Source organism: Daphnia magna, linkage group LG4 (assembly GCF_020631705.1).
Source record: "Daphnia magna isolate NIES linkage group LG4, ASM2063170v1.1, whole genome shotgun sequence".
In the NCBI taxonomy this organism is placed as follows: Eukaryota; Metazoa; Arthropoda; class Branchiopoda; order Diplostraca; family Daphniidae; genus Daphnia; species Daphnia magna.
In genome coordinates this window covers 5,351,169-5,372,195 of record NC_059185.1, presented here as the reverse complement: position 1 = coordinate 5,372,195, position 21,027 = coordinate 5,351,169, and the positions used below count along the sequence as shown (strand labels likewise).

General features: G+C 40.5%; 2 protein-coding genes and 1 long non-coding RNA gene across 8 annotated transcripts; 1 reads left to right on the top strand and 2 right to left on the bottom strand.

Moving 5' to 3' along the window:
* Nucleotides 1-476: 476 nt before the first annotated feature.
* LOC116934228 (MICAL-like protein 1) lies at nucleotides 477-9,052 on the top strand. Of its 6 annotated transcripts, none has more exons than XM_032941807.2 (10): nucleotides 477-629; nucleotides 1,579-1,745; nucleotides 1,897-2,010; nucleotides 2,120-2,205; nucleotides 2,265-2,369; nucleotides 3,855-3,979; nucleotides 5,310-5,351; nucleotides 6,176-7,876; nucleotides 7,941-8,362; nucleotides 8,440-9,052. In XM_032941807.2, the coding sequence occupies exons 2-10, from the start codon at nucleotides 1,708-1,710 to the stop codon at nucleotides 8,837-8,839; spliced, it is 3,033 nt and encodes a 1,010-aa protein (XP_032797698.2). In that variant the 5' UTR covers nucleotides 477-629; nucleotides 1,579-1,707; the 3' UTR covers nucleotides 8,840-9,052. The 6 variants fall into 6 exon arrangements, with proteins under 6 accessions (XP_032797698.2, XP_032797701.2, XP_032797699.2 ...); XM_032941808.2 differs by lacking the exon at nucleotides 477-629 and adding an exon at nucleotides 1,356-1,514; XM_032941810.2 differs by lacking the exon at nucleotides 5,310-5,351.
* Nucleotides 2,502-3,713, bottom strand: LOC123471589. The gene is made up of 2 exons (XR_006646395.1): nucleotides 3,004-3,713; nucleotides 2,502-2,907 (listed from the first exon to the last, which is right to left on the bottom strand). It is a non-coding gene; the product is annotated as an uncharacterized LOC123471589 (long non-coding RNA).
* A 5,430-nt stretch (nucleotides 9,053-14,482) lies between the features above and the next one.
* On the bottom strand, nucleotides 14,483-15,505 carry LOC116934221 (FAD-linked sulfhydryl oxidase ALR). The gene is made up of 3 exons (XM_032941803.2): nucleotides 15,262-15,505; nucleotides 14,784-15,028; nucleotides 14,483-14,719 (listed from the first exon to the last, which is right to left on the bottom strand). The coding sequence occupies exons 1-3, from the start codon at nucleotides 15,358-15,360 to the stop codon at nucleotides 14,557-14,559; spliced, it is 507 nt and encodes a 168-aa protein (XP_032797694.1). The 5' UTR covers nucleotides 15,361-15,505; the 3' UTR covers nucleotides 14,483-14,556.
* Nucleotides 15,506-21,027: the final 5,522 nt, after the last annotated feature.

Sequence of the window (21,027 nt, the reverse complement as noted above, 5' to 3'; positions counted from 1 at the left end):
GGTTGATGCACGGCCGTGATTTTCTTGTAGTTTGCGATTACATTACTTTTTGCGCTACGTTTAACGACTTACAGGTTTAAAAGATTTCCGATGGCCGATTTTATCTCTACGTTAATAACAAATGGTTCGTGATGTAGATAAATTTTCAAAATCGGACCATTTTGAATGTGTAAATAAAGAATGCTTTACTTCAGTGACGTTATTCATTTGATTATCAGGAATTTAGGATGTAGGTCGTTTAAAAGCATGGATATAAGACGATGCTGATTTTAGTATGTGACGTTTAGTGAAATATTCACACTTCTTAATTAATAATTATTATTAATATTATAGTAATAGTTAATTATTATTAATATATAGTATTCACACTTTCTTAATTCTTAAATCTATTCAAGTTAGAAGATCTACCGCTAGATGGTTCACTGTATTTGCTTTTATTTCCTTATGTGGTTTGGCTTTGTCCTTGGGGGGGTTTGGAGCCAAACGGCAATTGTCTGCTGGCCTTATTTCCAACAATTCCACGTCAGTGAACGTGGTATCTCTGAGCACAGTAGACGTGTAGGAGTGTTGTAAATACTACACCGAGTTAAACACAATCAACCAACATCACATCTGTTCTGTGTCACAAGGTAAGAAAAAGGAATAGGTTAAAGTTGTAAAAGTTGTCAACCTAAGAACGTAAACATTGCTGCTAGTTTTCGTCACATGCTTTTCCATCCGTCATAACATCACAATAGAGACGTTATGTTGCTCTAGTTGTGAAAGTCTCTGGTTGACCGTGACATTTTTTAAAACTTCTATTGTAAAATTGTAAGAATGTAATTTTTTTTCTACCGTTGTATCTAACTCAGACGTGCTGATGTCATGATGGAAAAGCAAAAAGAAGGAGCCCAAACTCTTTTTTGTCGAATAACGTGGGAAGGCCATTTCCAACGTAGGCCTACTTTTTTGTTTCTACCACCCCAAAGAGCAGCAGAGGTTGGGAAGAGGGGGGGGGGGAGTTTTGGAGTTGGGTGGCTAGTGGTGGTGGTCGTTTTCTTTTTTTCGTTTTTATTTTTGTGGTAGGACTCTCAGTTGTCGATTTAGGCCATGTAGGCAATGCAGGCTATATAATTGCTGTCTCTTCGTCTTTTTGTAATAACTCAACGTTTGCGTACAGTGCCTCTTTCGTCTCCATTGACAATGATTGTTTAGAGACTTGAAACTAAGAAAACGAGAAGAGAAGAAAGTGGTTAGACGAGAACTTCTCTGAGTAGTGCTTCACTCGTATGCCTTGCCTGCCAGAACAGGTTACCTTTAATCGAGATTAGTCCTTCTCTGAAGTCTTCAACTTGTAAGGGAATTGTCTGCTCGTGGCAATTCATATTCCTTGACGAAAATAAAGACAAAGGGTCACTACAGCTGTGATTTGCATAAATTTAGTTGCATATGATTGGAAGTCTTGTTTTGCCTGACGTTTTTGTGAAGGCGGAAGAAGTAGGAAAGCCAAATAAGGATTACCACAAAAGAACAATGTGTGAACTAGTTTTCAAAACACAGTTCAGTTGAAAGATTCATGCTTTCTTTTTCCTTTCGTAGAGGCAAAAGCGACACAGCTCCCGACATAAAACGACCGTAATATCTCTTATTATATCGCCAAGAAGGTCTTTGACCGCTTTGAGCTGAAGACACACACCACCTGTTTCCGAATTCGACAGGAACGTCAAGATGGGAGAGAAACGAGGAATGCAAGCCCTGGAAATTTGGTAAACTAAATACGAGCTATCCTATTGCGTTAGTAAAACATAAATATATGTACAATTAATAAAAGAGATTTTGATTGATTGTGTATTGTTTTTCTATGACAAGTTTATGGAAAGGCGGATTAATTCAATTTCATGCTATGAATTGCATTAGGTGCCGCCAAGTTACGGCAGGATATAATGGCGTCAAAGTTACGAACATGACCTCTTCGTGGAAGGACGGACTGGCCTTTTGCGCCCTTGTGCATCATTTTAGACCGGATCTCATGTAAATAAAGACTACCAGGAAATCCTCTCACCATAAAACCTTGTAACATTTTCATTTATGGCTATTGCCCCCTTTTCTTTGTGTGTGTTTTGTTTTCGTTCCTCAACAGTGATTTCGCCAGCTTGTCAGCAGAGAACGTATATTATAACAACCAGCTGGCATTCAGCGTTGCAGAAAATGTCCTGGGAATACCTGGTAAAATCAAATCATATTTATTCAATCATTTCATTATCATAACCGTTTCATCGTTTCAGCTCTGCTCGATGCTGAAGATATGGTGAATTATATCCCCGATCGTCTATCTATCATGACGTATCTTTCGCAGTTCTACCAAGCTTTGGTCGCCCCTAAAACAAAAGGTACAGCAACCATTTCATTTATGAATATATTTCGCCATCTTACAGCTTTAAGTGGAACAGGCTTTTTAAGGGCGGCAGGTCGTTGTTCTTTCACGATCTAGTCGAATAATAATAAAGCAGTAGAAATAATAGTTCTAACAGTAAAAAAAAGTGTATTATATACGCATGTAAAAAAAAACATACACAGAAACGAGTAACGAAAACAAAAACAGGCAACGACAATAGCACTCAAGTCTGGCTAACAACAACAATACCTGCGAGACAGAAAGAGATGGAAAGAGGGGGGGGGGGATTTTAGACAGTAAATCCGTCGAAAAGGTTCGCATGGAAGAAGAAAAAAGAGAGCCGACGGGGGGTTGTCGGTGTAGGATGTTAAGGGTATATAAAACAAGAGGAGGAGCTGTAGCCCAGAAGGGGGGAGCGTACAAAGTTTCACGGTTCCTTCCATTATCCCCCTTCCCCCGTACACCTTTGGCGATGGAGGTGCACTTGTTTCTAACGGTACCTTTGTGCACGAAGGGGGGGGGGGAGCAATGGACTAAAGGAAATGAAAACCAGTGAGAACCCGACCACTTCTCGTTTTTGTCTTATAAATATAAAAAAGTAAAAAATGAAACATAGAAAAGGAACTCACTTTGAAATTTAAGTAGCCGTTGCTTGAAAGAAACGAGGACAAAAAAAATTAAGATTTTTTTGAGGGAGTTTCAGTTTTGACATTTTGTCGGGAGAACGGATAAATCGTGTTGATACTAGAAAGCAGTTTAGAGATTTCTGCGTCCACGTTTTTTTCTGTTTGGAAATTATTTTTGAATTCAGCAGACCCATCGAAGAGTAGGGAGTTGTGCGTCTCGGTAAGTTCGAGACGTGTAAAATAACCTAGTGTTTGGCATCAATTAAAAAAACGGCCTATTGAGTTTCATACCCTTAGAAAGTAAATATCTTGCCGCACCTCTGACGCTGTTTGAATATGATTCGTTATCGTTTGGGTGGTGGAGAAAGTCGAAACCGCGTACGTCGCGTACACCATCGCAATTATACGGGTTGCGTTAAACGGTGTCAGTGCCTTCTTTGGTTTGACCAACTTATGCGTTAACGGTGAAATCCTATCTCTTGCTTTTGTTTGGATACAACTGAAGTGTGCCAACGAGCGTTGTGCCAACACAAAGCCCGCTACAAACGATAACTTGCGAATTACCTAGATGATTTCAAAATGCGATAGAAAAGCGAAAGCGGTTTGATCTGGGTGGTGATAGATCTGACATTCGTGACTTAATTACTTTGTTTCGTTGGTTTGTTTGTTTTGTTTTTTTTTGTGTCTGTTTTCCCGATTTTCTCCTCGTCCAACGAAAAATCCGGTTGGAAATTTCTCACGTTTTAAATCTTAGTTGTAAAAATTATTTGAAATAATGTGATTATCTTTATCTTTTGAATTGCAACCATCACGTACCATTGCCAATTGATACTAATGTTATCCGTGTCGCCTAGGTGGCTCCTCCTTATCTATCGGTCTGAAACGTCCGGCCGAACGGGATATTGGTGCACCAAGTGCAGGCCGCAACGATGACCCTAATTCATCTTTGCCTAAAACTGGCGCGACGACCCCTGTTAAAGTAAATATATCCTCTATCTATCTATTAGTTTAAAGGCATGATTTTTCGTGAAATCTTCGAGGTAGTGTAGACGACAGGCCACCATCTTGTTTCACTTTGGAAGGCAATGTCTGGGTTCTTTCTTCTTCTATCAGATTATTTTACCCCACATTTATTAGCTAACCACACGTTTACAAGGTTAGCCTTGTCCTACTATATTTGTTTCTCTTTCTTTCACTATTCTTGCCTTGATTTTTCTCTCCATTGTTACGGTAGATACGACATGTCTTTCGCGTTCGACCACGTACAAGTATGGGTTAACAGAGGGATTACCCGAAGATCTTTTCTCTTATCAGCTAAAATGAGTCAAGCAGGAAAAGAGTGGCTCAATGAAATCGGTCATGGCAACAATTCTCAGCCGAGTCCTTGGCAGCATTTTATTTGTTATTTTTAGCTGGCTAGGCAACAACAAGCATAGCGTGCCACGTAGTGGGCAAATGCAAGTCAATTGGCGACAGCCATTCGGGATAGGAAACTATTGGTGAGACTGTACCAGTTGTGGAAATCACCTACATGCGTATTCGAATTTGACTGTTGACGTCACATTGCTCGCCACACACAACGTGATCTGAATTGATCAGTGATTTAATGAAGCCATGTGAGAAGCAAAAGATAAATGAAACGAGGGAAACAGTGAGAAAGGAAGGAAAGGGAAGACGTAAATTTCTTTTTGGATGGGGATGAGACAGAGAATTGGAGCTGCTCGGTTAAAAAAAAAAAAAAAAAAACGATGGCGTAGTTGAATGTGTTGCTTTGCGAACTCTGTCCGTCTCAGTTGCCTGGTGCAGGTCATTCTGGCCAGTTGTCATGGCGGAGTCTTCGTTGTCCCGCAGAAGAGAGTTGCACGACAAATCCTCGCTACGAACTCGAGTGGCTCAAAATGTACGAGGAATCTTGTTTTTCATGTCTCTTTGGTCGACGGGATCACCAGTCGCCATTCTTCGCCGGCGAACTCGTCGATCGTACAAAATCAAACGAGGCCACGTTCGTTACGGAAACAAATGGATCCCTCTTGAAAAGTTCCGGAGACTTGAGGTGTTTTTTTCTTCTTAGGTTATTAACAAGCTTGGCTTTCTCCCCCTTTTTTTTTCGTTTCCTGTTTTCTTTTTTTTTCCATTGTGATTTCATTTGTTGCTTGGAAATATCTTGCTCTTTAATGCGCTACACATGTTTATGTGGATGTAGCAGTGTGGTGTTGGGCACACCAATTGTGTTTTGTCATTTGTACGAATGTCACGTATGTTATTTTTACAATTATCATGATGGCATCGCTCTCTGATTGGTTGCTTAGGACGCCAACCTCGACATGCGGGGCCAGCCGTACAAAGCTGAGGTACTATGTTAATTCTCTTTGACACGCCACACATAGACCCAAAATAACGGACTGTTTGAGGTGGGTGTTTTTGTTTTATTATTTTTCTCCCTGTTTAGTACCTGGCTTTCTATGTATGACGTTTGCAAAAAAAAAACAAAATATCTTTTTTTGCTAACTCAGAGCTATTGACATATCAGTACTCAAGTTGTCGCTTGATTCGGCTATGGCGAATGGTTTCCAAGAGGGCATTGTTGATTTATTTTAAGCGCTAGCCATTTCTTTTGTACAAGAATGCATGAAAGTTTAGTTTTTAAGCTGTTGCAAGTCAAGAGTACCACCTGCTATGTTTGTGGAACACTGAGCCATTGATTGACAGTTAACCCTGGCTCAAAGGTTTGTCCATCTCGAGGTGGGTGGCGACAATGGGATAAAAGATAAAAGTGGTTGACGACTAGCTTAAGAATGGTTTGAATTTGAAAATGAGTAGTTCAATTTCCTCCCCCCCCCCCTCCGTCTTTTGACGTCTCTTTAAACAGACGATGTTGTGCTGTGATGGTAATTGATTACTTTTCCAGCATCTCAAAGTCCTGTCACGATTTAAAGCAAATGAATACTTCCTATTGGACAAGATCCAACTAAAATCCTATTGGCATGTCCATCCTGTGATACAGATGAATCACACTTAAACTACTGTACACTCTTTCCTTAGTAAAAATGTCATTCCTGTTGTGTCAAATTGTTCGATTCTTATCCGACAAGATGACGAAATGAGCCATACTTAATTCCGCTTTGAATCTGTAACATTGAGATAATGTTTAATTTTGATGGCTTTTGTTTCACAGATATTTGCTCGTCAGTTACAAAATGATGGAGGATCGTCGAGACCGCAAGCTCGTCGCGTGTCCGATCTGTGTGTGTCGTGTAAAAACCCCGTTTTTCTTGCCGAACGGTTGATGGTGAACAGTCGTTTGCACCATCGTGTGTGTTTCCGCTGTGCCAGATGCCAATCCCAGCTTAGCCTTGCCAATTACTATGAGACTGAACAGGAACAATATTGTTGCGAAACTTGCCCGGATGAAGTTGCCGCTGTCCATAAAGCCACAGAGTGCATTCCGTCCGATCACCCCATTCCAGCAAACAGCGGTCCAAGTGCCATAGCAACCACCCCCGAGGAGACCATTTCAAGTGCGCAACATGTGGCCGTTCCACAAGAGCAGCCCGAACGAGTGTCTCATCAGCAACGGAGTTTCCTCGATAGCATGGTAGCTGCTACCGATGCTGCAATAGAAGTGACACTGGACTCGCGATCTGTTGCGGACGTCCAACGTAAAATTGATGATGAAAATGAGAAGAGAAATGATGTAAGTGTGGATTTGTGCGATAGTGTAGAAAAAACAGCAAGCGTTACAGAGCCTGGAGATGACGATCGGAAAATAGTGGTCACCGAACCAGTAAGTGAAAGCGGTTCTGCTGTTGCAGATTCTCAAGATGTTGTTGGGGCGGAATCGGAAGTTGCACAGGACATAGATTTGTCGTTAAGTATTAACAAAGAGTTTACACCCCATGAAATTGTCACACTTTGCAATGTGCCAGAGGCTGACCCACAAGTTGTCAACACGGAAGAGGTAAATCAAGATGCAACCGTGACCGAGCCCGTAGAAGAAAAGGAAAATATTGTGAGCATTTCTATCGATGTAGCAACTACTGAACTTGGCAAAGAAGGTGAGGTGCACGATGAGCCAGTGGATTCGTTTGATGGAAAGAAAGAGGTTTCCTCTTCACCCATACCACCCGCCATTCAAGTGACTGCAACGGAGGATTTGCAGGATGTGGCCGTGGTCGTCCCCAAACCGCGACGACGAAAGAGTAAAAGATCCTCAACACCTCAAAATCGGATTGTTAACAAATCGATAGATGAGTATCCTGAAGAGCTGAATCCATTTGATGACGATCCGCCACTGGAAGACGGAAGTCCAACCCCGGCCAATCCTCGGGACCAAACTAGCTCGTTCAGCTCAGACCCGAGCACGGGCACGCCCAAAAAAGTTCTGTCCGCCCCCAAAATCAGCCTTAATCCATTCGGCAGTGACGATGAAGACGAGGAAGAAAATGCTAGAAATGATCCTGGGAAATCGAGTGAAAAAATCCGGCCGGGTAGACCTCCTCCACCTGTGCTTAAGTCACCTCCACATTCGTTAATTACAAACCCGTCACCGTCACCAAAGAAGCGGCCAGCACCTGCTCCACCTCCACCCAAGCCACAGAGGACTCCGAGTCTGATGTCTGGTGATGGTGATGTTAGCGCCGTTTCAAAGCGGAAGTCCGCTCCACCGCCTCCAGCCATTGATTTATCGAAATCTCCGGTACCTTCTCCCCAAACTGGGTCGCGAGTCACTAGTTCTGTGCCAAGCCCGGAGCCAAACCGAACACAGGCGATTTCTTCTCCGACGCAATCGTCATGCTCGACGCCTTCCGAAAAAGCCCACAAAGACCTGTCTAATTTGCACTTGCAGTGCTCTGTCAATAAAGATTCTCACGGCCAAGTAATAAAATGTTAGCTCGACTCTACAGCTTTAGATTGTCTAATATTCTGATTTTGAATTTCAGTGGAAGAGAAAGAAAGGTCCTGCTCCTCCTCGGCCTTCGCCCCAAAAACGCCAACTCAGAAAATTGCCGTTGAAGGGTATCCAACAGGAGTTGGACGACATTGAAATCAAACAGGTGGAACTAGAGAGGCAAGGTGTCAGCCTGGAACAAAATATTCGCAATCTAACGGAACCGGAAGATGGAAGTGAACCCATCAGCGATGGATCCATCCACATTGAGGAAATGATTTTGCAATTGTTCGATCTGGTCAACGAGAAAAATGAGCTCCTCCGCAGACAAACAGAACTAATGTACCTCCGACGTCAGCAGAGGCTGGAGGAGGAACACGCTGAATTGGAGTTCCAAATTCGCTGTTTGCTGGAGAAGCCAAACGGCGAGAAATCTGCCGATGACCGCTTGAAGGAGGAAGAACTAATAAATCGGTATTAATTCTATTTGACTGCGATAATAGTACATTGTACCTAATGAAGTACTTTCAACAATATTTTACCATGTACAGGCTAGTCCAGGTGGTTCACCGACGAGCCGAGATTGTTGACTGTCTAGAAATGGACAGGCAGCGCCAAGTAGAAGAGGATCAAAGTATACAGCAACATCTTGACGTCTTTAATAGCCGCGGGTCTGTGCCGGCCTCAGTTGATACTCGAAATGTTCAAGCGTCTCCTTCCAAAACCAAAACCAAAACATTAAAAATGATTCAGTCGCCCATCAAACTGATGAAGAAAGATAAACTTAAAAAGTCGAAAAAGAACAAGGCCGATGCCGATAAAGAAGTCGATGATACGGAAGTTGCTGGTCCGTTGCCGTCACAAAGCGTAGCAAATGAGACATCAGCCTCGTCGCCGTCCCTTCGAAAGGAGAAAGAAAAAAACAAAACAAAATCGTGGTTTGCCAAGTAGAAATGCCGTTTCCTTCACATTGTATCTCCCTCGTCTATGTCCTGTTCATCATTTAAGAGCTAATTTTACAAACAAAATTTCGTTTTAATTCAATCGCTTTTTCTATCGTTCTATGTAAGCAAATTTTGTGTTTATTCATTCCGCTATTTCTTCACGCGTTACATCAAGTCTGTATAAAGCTGTAGATTTTGGATTACAGTTTACTTGAAATGATATTGCTTATTATTACAAGAGGAAATTTCGATCGTGACACCGAAACGGTTTTCCGGAGACGATAGTGTACTCTATCGAAGCGTATGGTGCGGGTGCGTTGGCGTGGGTGGTCATTGGACCATGCTACAGATCATGTTTCTTCAAGTCAAACAGTAGCCGCGAACACCGCCGAAAAACATTCATTTCTATTTAAGATTCAAGGGAAGGATAGAACATTATTGTACGATTGTGCATAACAGGAATATAGAAACTAATTACCATGGGGTCCTCCTCCGATTGCCTAGCGGTTAACTTGGTTAGGCTGGGATATGCTTTCAAACAGTTGGGTTATCTTTTTTTTCTCAATTTGAAGTCATGATGGCAAAAAAAGAAACATAAAAGGGTTTCATAATTTGGCTATTAATAAATTTGAAGAAAAAGTTTATATTCTATAGCTAAGATGGCCTAATATGTTAAGTTACGGAATACAGAACGGGCTTTTTGCCTTTGCTATATTATAATGAAATTTATTTTTTATAACTTCTTTAATGTTTAATTTAAAGTTTGTTTCGGATTCTCAACGACCTAAACGTAATAAAATCTTAGTGTATAGGTATATTTAAATATCATGGGTGTTCTCGGCTGATTTTTTATTTGTTTTTTCAAGGGTTAACGGAAGTAAAAAAAATATGACGAAGTCGATAAACCTCCTACTGCATCTAAGGGGCTAACTGCCTAACTGGTCGTTCACTTCGTTAATATAGTAAAAAGTGCAAACCTTGCTATATCCCTCCTGTAAATGATCGTGCCTGCCAGTGTTTTTTGTTTTTACTTTATTTTATACGAAAAACTTAAAACACGAAATGAAAAATATTACAAAATTTACTCCCTGTTATTAATACGAAATATCAAGGCACTCTTGAAGTCCACGAAAGTTTTCTTCGTTTTTTTTTAAGCGTGGCATTTTGCAGTCTAAAACTTTCATGGTTCACGCTCTTCATCACAACGTATGATCATTTCCTTGCCTCTGCAACATGAAAAGAGGACTTTTGCTGTCTTCCTTTGCCTCCGGCGCGAGATCGATGAAACCGATCTTGGCGCCCGTAGCCCCGCCCGTGGGAAGGGTACGGGCTTTCGTTTTTTGCTGTTACCGGGCGCTAGCATTGGAAAGGTGCACAGAGAAGACATAGACAACTTTAGGTTGGCACGGTACATATCCCCAAAAAAAAGTTCACAAAGTTTTTTCACAAACAATAGTATTAGGAAACGTGAGGGATAGACAGAACCCGGCAGAACAAAGACTACATAAATGCTAGCGATCAGCCCCGATTAGGCTAAATCAGGTTAACCGCCCCGCCCCCAAAAAGGGCAATCGGGGTGCCACTTCGTCATCCGGGGCGGGGCGGGGAAAAAATCAAGGTTAACTCGCTTGTCCCGACGCCATTTGCAAAAATGGCGCCTGAATTCAAACTACAAAGCTGGGTTGGGTTTTTATAAGGGGAAGCCGGGGCAAACTCACCGATTTTCATAATAATAATCGATTTCGACTCGATCGATTATGTTTTTTTCGTCGATCGATTGATCGCAATCGGGTTCGCATCCCCGATTGAGATCGCGGTTCAAAAATTTTCACCCCAAACCGCTTCGAGCCCCGAATTTCGAAACCTGATTGGCAAAATGCGCCCCGACTAGGGTCGGGGCCGATTTCTAATCAATACATGTAAAGGACCGTCAATTAATGGCACAAAAGAGAAGTCCGTGGCCATGCTTAGTAGTTTCTCAATATGATTGCATACGTCCTTTTTATTTTTTTTTGGGTTGAGCTGGGCTTTTATTGAAAAGCTTCTTACGAGAGCTTGAGCTTGAGCTTTCTTCATGAGCGGAAGCTCACGCTTGTGGCGCCATCTAGCGGCCAAAATTGAAAGTGGTTGCCGAAATGAGACAAATCTCCACTTTTTTTTTTGGGGGTTTTTTTTTTTTTTTTTTTTTTTTTTGGTTTTACCTCGGAATTAAGGGGTTAAGAATAGGAACTGGGATAGGGTTGAGAGGAATGGCAAGACATAGTCGAACTATGCGTATGGTGGCGCGTTGATCAGATTATCTGAAAAGAAATTATTTTTCCTCTCCCCCCTCCCCTCTTGTGTCTTCACACACCGTAAGTTTGTAATTAAACTACTTAACTTTTTAAAAATTTTTTTTTGTAAATAGAGCTTAGATATTCCTCATTTCAGTATCATCTTTTTTTTTTTTTTTTTTTTTTTTTTTTTTTTATATTTTTTTTAAATTTTTTTTTTAACTTTTTTTTTTTTTTAAAAAGAGGGGGGGGGGGGAAAAAAAGGGGGGAGGGGGGGGGGGAAAAAGAAAAAAAAGGGGGGGAAGGAGGGATTAATTTTTTTTTTTTTTTTTTTTTTTAAAAAAAAAAAAAAAAAATTAAATAATTAATTTTAAATTTTTAATTTTTTTTTTTTTTAAAAAAAATTTTTTTTTTTTTTATTTTTTTTTTTATTATAATTTTTTTTTTTAAAAATTAAAGGGGGGGGGGGAAAAGAAAAAAAATTTTTTTCAATCATCTGATCGACGCGCCACCATACGGCATAGGACGCGTTCTTCAAGGGGTTTATAGCAGATCGTAGTCTTTACCTTTTTTTTCTTACAGTTACAGCTTAGTGATTGAACTGAAAAAAAAAAAAAAAAAAATTTATAATTTTTTTTTTTAATTTTTTTTTTTTAATTTATTTTTTTAATTTAAAAATTTTTTTTTAAAAAAAAAAATAATAAAAAAAAAAATGAAAGTCTTAAACTCTTTAGAAGGTAGAGACTAAGGAGAAATGGCGTCAAAAAGGCGAAAAAAAAAGCTTCTACAAGTTTACAAAGTCAAAATTTTTTTTTTTTTTTTTTTTTTTTTTTTTTTTTTTTTTTTTTAATTTTTAAATTTAGAGAATAATTTTTTTAGAAGCGATGCGCATGATTCTGGCAGCATTTGTCATTGTCATTCAATGTTAGACCATTGAGCATTGACCGCTTTCTCATGAAAGCAAATCTGAAAAAACAGCAAGCTTACCAACTTTTTGTGAGTTGAGTTTAGCTAGTTTCAACTCTGGTCCTTACTACACAGTAGGGATTAGCCCTGAACCAGTCGGGTCACTTATATACGGATTGAGGGAGGCCCTTCGGGGTTTAAGGGTATTAAATTTTTCACCCATAATTTAATCGGGTTTCAATCTGGTCTGTAATCGGTGATACAACTGCGATTTCAATCAATCGATTCATGTGGGGATATAACCAATCGAGTTGTAATCGACCAATAAAACTTCGATTCTAAAATCAACAAGGTCTCTGAGACGGCGTCTTAACGTGCAGTCGGTGCAGACGATAAATACGCCAATGCTAAAAGATAGGGCCTTCCAAAGAATCGATTCTTTTCCGGTCTTTTAACGATTCAATACTTCATTTTCTAGCCAACACATACTTCACATTTAATCCGTAAACAGTTTACGTGTTAAGTATCGTTCACACGACAGCTCTTTTCTGCGTATAGAGCAGTAAAACATCCTACGTTGCACGTTCTCCACAAATGCGAAAATCTCATTTGTGTCCAAGTTGGTCTGCTGCGGCTGCAGCGTCTTATGGAGAAACCAACTTCTTCATGTTAAAAAATAAGTTTTCATAAATATAATTAAGATTTTCCCCCTTTTCTTCCTAGCAGAGGGTACCCTATTCATTTTTTCCTTTCCCAATTTTTTTTCTAGTCCTAGTTCTATCTGGTTTATTTTTATTTAGCTATTGTTTGTGAATGGTTTGTTCTTTGTTGTTCATTCCCTTGTAGCAGACGAATTTCTGGCAGCAAACGAAATTCTTCGGCTAAAAGGGACGAGCAACTTACAAACAAAAATAATTACAATTACAAACAAAATTTCTAGTGCAGAATTCATTAGAAATAGAATTCGTCAATATTTGTTATTCAATATTGTTAATAAATATATCCATTTTTAACAAAGGTGTAAAAGTTGCTGCACTAGAGAGAACAGAGAAGACAAACGTGTTTAATATAATGAAATAGGCAATGTTGAGAAAGGCGCAAATTTCAAAAAATTTTGAATTTCAAGCACAAATTTAACATATAAATAATTGCCTAATCTAGATGAATTTGGTATTTAAGGATAGGGAATTAAATTAAGCTTAAATGAAATCAATTTCTGGACACATTGATTGGTAATTTTATAGATAACGAACGAAAAACCCCAATTTTGACTATACCCCCGAGAGGCGAGGGGCCTCCTATACTAGCGAACCTGGCGGGGAATCTTGGGACCCTTTACTGAACACCCGCCGTTTCTTCTAAGTCGTGTGAACGTACCTTTACTACGTATTATTGCTATAAAGTATATAATACGAATTATTCCTATATATTACGTCATATATATTATATATATCCCTATATATTTGCATCCTATATATCCTATATACTACGTATAATATGTATTAATAACCTATGAAAACAAGCAATTAGTTTGGATTTTTGGCTCCCAGATGGCACCGGCGGCACGCCCAATTTCCCTGTTTTCTGATAGAAAATATTTAATATCTTTTTAAGGGTTAATTTTCAATATAGGGACATTTCGTAAGTCAATAATTATTTTAAAAAATTAAATTTATTAAAAAATCAAAAAAATTACATGGGTTCCATAGGAAATGTTGAAGATTCCCGTCCTTAAGTTAGAGTAGTCCATGGCTCCATGCCCCAATTATAGCCAATCGGGACTGATCGCTACTATGCAGGAGGCCAACCAGCCCAAGCGGTTCGGATAGAGTGCAGTTATCCCGCAAACTACCATCACTTTACCCACATTCCCATCTTTTCCCGAACTTTACTCAAGCAACCCATTTAGGTAAATTCTGCATTTTATTAAATTCCTTGTTGGATGTTAGACGAGTGACTGCAATTCATGACAATATTCTTAGTTTCGTGCAGGAACAATTATTAACATCAACTACGAAAGCACAACATGGCCGCTGCGCAATCTAGCTCGAAAAGTAAGTTCGATTTTGCCTAAAAATATACGATCGCGGTTAACAAAAAAAAAAAAATCTGATGTTTCAGTCTCTCAGCTTATTCGACGAGGATGGATAGAAATTCCTGATATTATGGTTGGATTAGGCATTGGGGCTTTTGGTGATTTTTAAATTCTTTACTCACTGTTTGTTGATTATTTAATAATTGTGTTTAATGCTTCTATTCAAAAGGATTGTGTTTTGGTGGTTTTGGTCTGTATCGGCATTTAAATAGGGAAGTGAAGAGACCTTTTAAAGACCATTACATAGGTAAATTTCTGTACATCTAGCTTATTAAACTCTATTTCACTATTTCAGCCTTTTTTGTATTTAAATTCAGTTAAAAGGGATGACGATCCTGATGCAGAAAAGTACCTCAGATTTCATCAGAACCCAAAATATTAAACAAATGTGTATTGATGTATGATAAGATAAGAGGATAGAATGAAAACTAGAAAATAAATTTGGCTAAGCTAATCACATGACCCATCTTTCCAACCACTCCGCCATCTTTGTTCAACTAAACTACAGTCAAACTCTGGTTTACCTAGTTTCTTATTCACTTGGTTATGCATAACACATAGCCACTCTGATAGTTTGGAACTACTTTCTGTTGCTGGTGGATTGGCAGCCAATCTAGGAGACAAGATTGAAAGCAATATTTTCCTGAAAATATTTAATAGAATTTATGTCAGCTAACCGTTCTTTGAAATCTTCTGCACAGTCTTCACAGGGATAGAATTTTGTGAATAATGTCACAAATTGAGCCATGTCATTCTGTTCAACAACAGTAGGTTTATCAGGGTAGTATGCTGCCATCGTGTGGAGGACACTCCATGAGTTCCTACCCAACTGCTGGCGATCAAGGGGACATTCTAGTTGCTTATTAGATGAAGGTAATGTTGATGATAAATTTTCCTTTATTTCAGCAGGCGATTCTAGGGTCTACAAAGAAAATATGAAACGGTGTGGCTCAGTAGGTGTTCCAAGCAATTTCTATATCTTAACATTAAGCAGAGAACTAAATCCATGGTTCATACACAACTCTCAGTTCTTGTTGTCGACTAATTTGAGCCTATGCTGTATGCAAAACACAGCCTTAATCCAGACAGCTTCTTTTTAAATATCTGGTCTTTACTAAATGTTTTAAGAACATATTATTTAGGATATAGCTTTACCTGGACGATGACTTGTTCCGTATCCTTTACATTTTGTTTCAAATTGGCAGTCCATGTTTGGAAATCTGTACATGCTCGACATGGTTTGTGATTCGCCATTACACATTCATTCAACCAATCAGATGAACTTTGCTAATGCGATTTCACATGAGCTTTTTCAACTTGGTCTCCGCGAGACGGTCTCGAAGGGTCGAGACCGTTGCCGCTACATCCCAGTGGGACTATCCCGGCCCTCTGATTGGCTCTCTCAACCCTTATACCCTTCCATGTATTTCTGCTTTCCGCTCCCACATTTTCCTGATACACACAGCGTGGTTTTCCGTGGGAGTGGAGTTCATGCTTTGATTTGTTTGTTTCTTTGTGTATTTATATTATTTACATTTATTGTTTGCTGTTTGTTAAGTTTTACAAATACAACATTTTTACTTATATCAATTGTTTTTTTCATTTTATATAATAGACTGAATTAAGTACCGGTGTGTTTTCTTAAATTAGTGTAAATTGGGCCATAGGCACTTGGGCTGGCGGTTCCAAAACCCGATCAGGTAATGATCGGGAAAACAATAATTCAAAAAATTTAAAAATGATAGGAATGGATATATCTTTATAAGATCTGTCCATTTTTGCAAAAATGATGCTTTTAAAAATACTTATTGGATGAGTTACCCGATTTGCCGTTTTTCAGGTAGGTCGGTACGGTTTACGGGTATCCGGTTACCCCCCCCCCCAATAATAAGTAAAATTTCAATAATTTATTGCGGGAAAACTATAAGACCAAAATTAATACATTTTACAGAAATGGATAGCTCTTGACAAGGGCTATCCATTTCTTTATAATTTATTAAAAAATATTAATACAAAAAAAAGTTTTAAAAACAATGAAAATTGTTCCTTAAGTGTATAGGATCGAGTATAGACCTTATTAGTATCTCTAAGTATGGATCAAGCCAACCCCCTAGCGGCGCGTTGCAGTGTGAAGGGGTGCCGTGAACAGCCGCTTTTTATTTGGCTCACCCGATGTGGTTGTTCTCTAGGTTTTTCAACGGTAGCAGACGGCTACCACATTTTTTCAAAAGTTTTCTTCTCGGGGGTTCCTTTGACCCGCTAAACCTCACCGACCTACCCGTAAAATGGCGAAGCGGTTTACTTTCCTAATTAGTACACCCTAAGCAAAATTTTTGCAGAATTGGATAGACCTTATCAAGATTTATCCATTCCTATAAGTATAAAAACTTTTGGACATATAGTTTTCCCGATTCTCCCAAAATCGGGTTTTGAACTTTTTTTCTCCGACCCGCACCAACCCAATTGCCCGTGGATGACAATTCACAATAGTTATAATGAAAACACCAATATTTAATTTATTCCTGTGCTATAAAATTTAAAACGATATAATGAAGATACAAATAGTTTATTAACAAAATGGTAAGTTAGAAACAATAAATATAAACATAAATAATCATAAATAAATAAACATGAAAAACAAACAAATGAAGGCGGTAGCCCGACTACTCCACACACGCCATAGCCCCACAGGCCACACACCACAAGCAGAAGGGGTGGAGGGGCTATAGGGTGAGGAGAGGGAGAGAGCCAATCAGAGGGCCGGGATAGTCCCTCTGGGATGGATCGGTGACGGTCTCGACCCTTCGGGACCGTCTCGCGGAGACCAAGTTGACAAACTCCATCTGAGAACCGACCAATCAAAAGATCGGATGATCTAGCGGCGAAGATCGGATCTATGTCCGATCTAAGCTACATGGCTTTGTACTGGAGGAACTTTTGAACGGACATATATCCGTTCACGGAAATTAAAAAATATTTTATGCGTGTTATTGAAATCAGCTACTGCCTTCATTTGTTAATTTTTGTGTTTATTTTGATCATTTACTTTAATAGAGCAGTAAAACATCCAAGGTTGCACGTTCTTCCCCAATGCAAAAAATCTCATTTGTGTAAGGGCTGTGACTATGGCTGTGGCCCGGACCAAATGGGACGGGTTTTTTCTTAAAGGGTTAAAATTAACGGGTTTTTTTTCCTTAAAGGGTTTTGAACCGGGTCGACGATAAAAAAAAATGTCCCGTCTCGCTTGACCCGTGGGTCAGAAAAAAAACAACCCGGTTCGGGTCATGTCCCGCGTAATTATCGGGTCAAATGCACTTTTCTTTTCTTCTTTTCAGTCTCGTCATCAGACTCAACCATTACAACGTTTATATTTGGAAAACTTATTTTTTTGCCAGCAGCATCGCCTGATTGACTGGATTTAGGTACATTTGAACGTTTTCTGCGTATGGTGGCCAATTCTCAAAACCATTTCTTCCACTATCCACAATATCTTTACATTTTTTTACAATGAGCTAGAACTTGAAGTAGGAAAGCATAGTCTCCAGCAGTTCAAAACTATATGTGATTTTTTTTGGCATAGAATTGTGTAAAACTTGTGAAGAAATTGTTGAAAGTGGAAATTTTTTTTGAAAATTAGTCACCAGTCGCAGCACTATATTGAGACAAACGTCCCGAGATGCCTGTGGGTTGGTGACTTGGTAGGAGGACCTAAGTTCCCAAGCACGCAGAGAGATACCCCGATTCCTGACCGTTACTGTAGATTGCTATGTTTTTAAGCTATTCTGCTTTGTTGACTCGTAATTTAGCGTAAAGAGTTGAAAGCTTCTTTGTCTTACTACTAGATGACGCCACATATCGGGTTAGCTCGAGAAACCCTTGAACCGTCCCGAAACAAGCCCCGAAAAAAAAAATCCTTGAAGGGTTGCCTTTTATCGTTTTTTTTCCTTGACCCGGGATCTGACCCGGGTTTTCATGACCCGGGCCACAGCCCTAGCTGTGACCCGGACCAAATGGGACGGGTTTTTTCTTAAAGGATTAAAACTAACGGGTTTTTTTCCATAAAGAATAAACTAGTTCGACGATTTAAAAAAATTACCCGTCCCGCTTGATCCGTGGGTTAAAAAAAACACCCCGGGTCGGGTCATGTCCCACGTAATTATTGGGTCAAACGCACTTTTCTTCTCTTCTTTTAAGTCTCGTCATCAGACTCAACCATTACGACGTTTATATTTGGAAAGCTTCTTTTTTTGCCAGTAGCATCGCCTGATTGACAGGATTGACAGGTACATTTGGACATTTTCTGTGACTGGTTGCCAATTTTCAAAACGATTTTTTCCACTATCCACAATATCTTTACATTTTTTTCAATGAGCTAAAACTTGAAGTAGAAAAGCATAGCATTTTAGCATAGTCTCCAACAGATCAAAACTATACGTGATTTTGTTTGGCATAGAATTGTGTAAAACTTGTGAAGAAATTGTGGAAAGTGAAAAAATTGTTTTGAAAATTGGCCACCAGTCGCAGCACTATATTGAGACAAACGTCTCGAGGCGCCTGTGGGTTGGTGACTTAGTGGGAGGACCCACGTTCCCAAATACGCAGAGAGATACCCCGATTCCTGGCCGTTATTGTAGATGGCTATGTTTTTAAGCTTTGTTGACCCGTAACTTAGCGTAAGAGTTAAAAGCTTCTTTGTCTTACTACAAGATGGCGGCACATCTCGGGTTAACCCGAGAACCCCTTGACCCGTCCCGAAACCCATCCCGAAAAAAAAAATTCCTTAAAGGATTGCCTTTTATCGTTTTTTTTCCTTGATCCGGGATCTAACCCGGGTTTTCATGACCCGGGCCACAGCCCTAGTCCAAGTTGGTCTGCTGTGGCTAGCGCTCGGCCCCACGCCAATCGGGGCGTTTCTTAGTCGATCTGGTGCGGGGATAATCTTAATCTGTGAAGTGATTCCGGTGCTCGGTGCGGTGATATCGGTGATTGGTGCCTTCCCCGATTATCAATGAATAGCAATCTAAATTGGCAGTTGCCCTGCGACCAACAAGAACAAAATATGACCCTAGTCACGTGATTCTCGTTGGCCTATCAGAACGCAAGGTCACTGGTAAGACTTACCCCCTATGGCTGAAGTGGTGCTATCGGTGCAGCACCAACAATAGCACCGTTCCGCACCGAAAAAAGGAATCAAGGCACCGAACTTCCCCGATTCATTTTTATCGGAGAAGCTTAGCGGTGTCCCCGATTAGAATGTGATTGAGGCCGAGCTCTAGCTGTGGCTGCAGCGTCTTATGGAGAACCAACTCCTTCACGTTAAAAAATAAGTTTAAACTATAATTTAGATTTCTTCCCTTTTCTTTGTTGCAGTGGGTACGTTATTCATTTCATCATTTCCTAAATTTTTGTCAAGCCCCAATTCTATCTAGTTTATATTTTTTTAATAGAGCAAGAGCGAAGCGCGTACCCCCCCCTTGTTTTACGAACGCACCATATGGTTTTAAGATAGGTTTTCGGCTAGAAGCCATGTTTGTATCGGGATACAAACATGGCCGCCAGCCGCAATTTCTCTCTTAAAATAGTAAGGTGCGTTCGTAAAACAGTAGGGGGTACGCGCTTCGCCCTTGCTCTATTATTTGGTGAAGTGGTTCGTTTCTTCTAGCCGAAAAATTTCGTTTCCTGCAAGAAGTTCAACTAGATATCGATCATCGCGACGGCTCTCAGAGAGGTTTCATGGTGATTCCGAGCGATGGCAGCCTACAGCGTCATCATCAAATCCTTTAGTTTTTGCGCTCTATGAATATACTCGACTCAATAGCCATATTGTCGCGGTTATTGAGGCCCCATGGACTAGTTGTCACGTCCGGCGCTCCTGTATCAGCTATTGAACACAACTCTACCCGAGATGTCCGGCAGTCTTGTCAGCGGATATTTCCCCCGGTAGCTGCTGTCCACAAAAGTGCATAAATACTTAAATTGGTCCCTTACTGCCCCCAGTCTAGTTGTAACTGTTTGTTAGTACTGTGTGTGTGTGTGAGCGCATCGACAGTGAATAAAATCTATCTTAATCGCTACTTGAGTCTCAGCATTATTCCTCCGTGCTACATGGTGGAGATGCAGAACTTGTGGTAAGTCTTTGCGCTGTTTCATTCTATTGTGCTCTAGTTGTGCAGAGGTGGGGGCTGTTAGGGGCTTCCAAGAGTCGTCGACCCAACCGGCTGAGTGCCTTAAACTGTTGGGGTACGAAGCCACAGCACCGCAGCTAATCGCCCGTGTGACGGGCGATTAGGGTGCGATAGCGTGGGGACGGCCATAAGAGTTTCTGGGGAGGTAGGTGGGACCTAGTGGTGATTAAAGGAGCGTAGAGGCGGGCAGTGGTCCGCTGCAAAACGGTAGATAACCGCCGGTAACGATTGAAAAATCGGGAGTTGTGACGAAGAGGAGTTCGTCGGAAAGTGGCAGGTAGTTGTGGTTGGCGATCTAGGGATCGTGGGTAGACGGAGTGTTATCCATCAGGTAACGACGGCCGATCGTTGGTGGGGGAGTAGGAGTCTCGTGCAGAAGGAGGTAGATGAGTGGGGGTGCTGGAAGAGGCAGGGGAAGGCAGCGCCCTCGAGACGAATTTGGGCCATTTGCGCCAAGGAGTGATCAGGCAATAGTAGGCGGTGCCAGCGGAACCCTTAGTTGTTTGGACGACGTTGTAGGGGAGCCGGGTGGATAATCCGAGAGAAGAGACCGTTCAAGAGTTATAGAAAGGGAAAGTAATTTGGGACAACACCAGGCTAGTATTAGCGAAGAAGAAACTGTAGCGTGGGCTGACGGTGAGGGCAGCTCCGATTCGGAAAGCATCGAAGGGGGGTTAGAGTTGGATTTTGAGGCGTTTCGGCGCAGATCCTCGGTGGCAAGCGCTCAATTGCTACG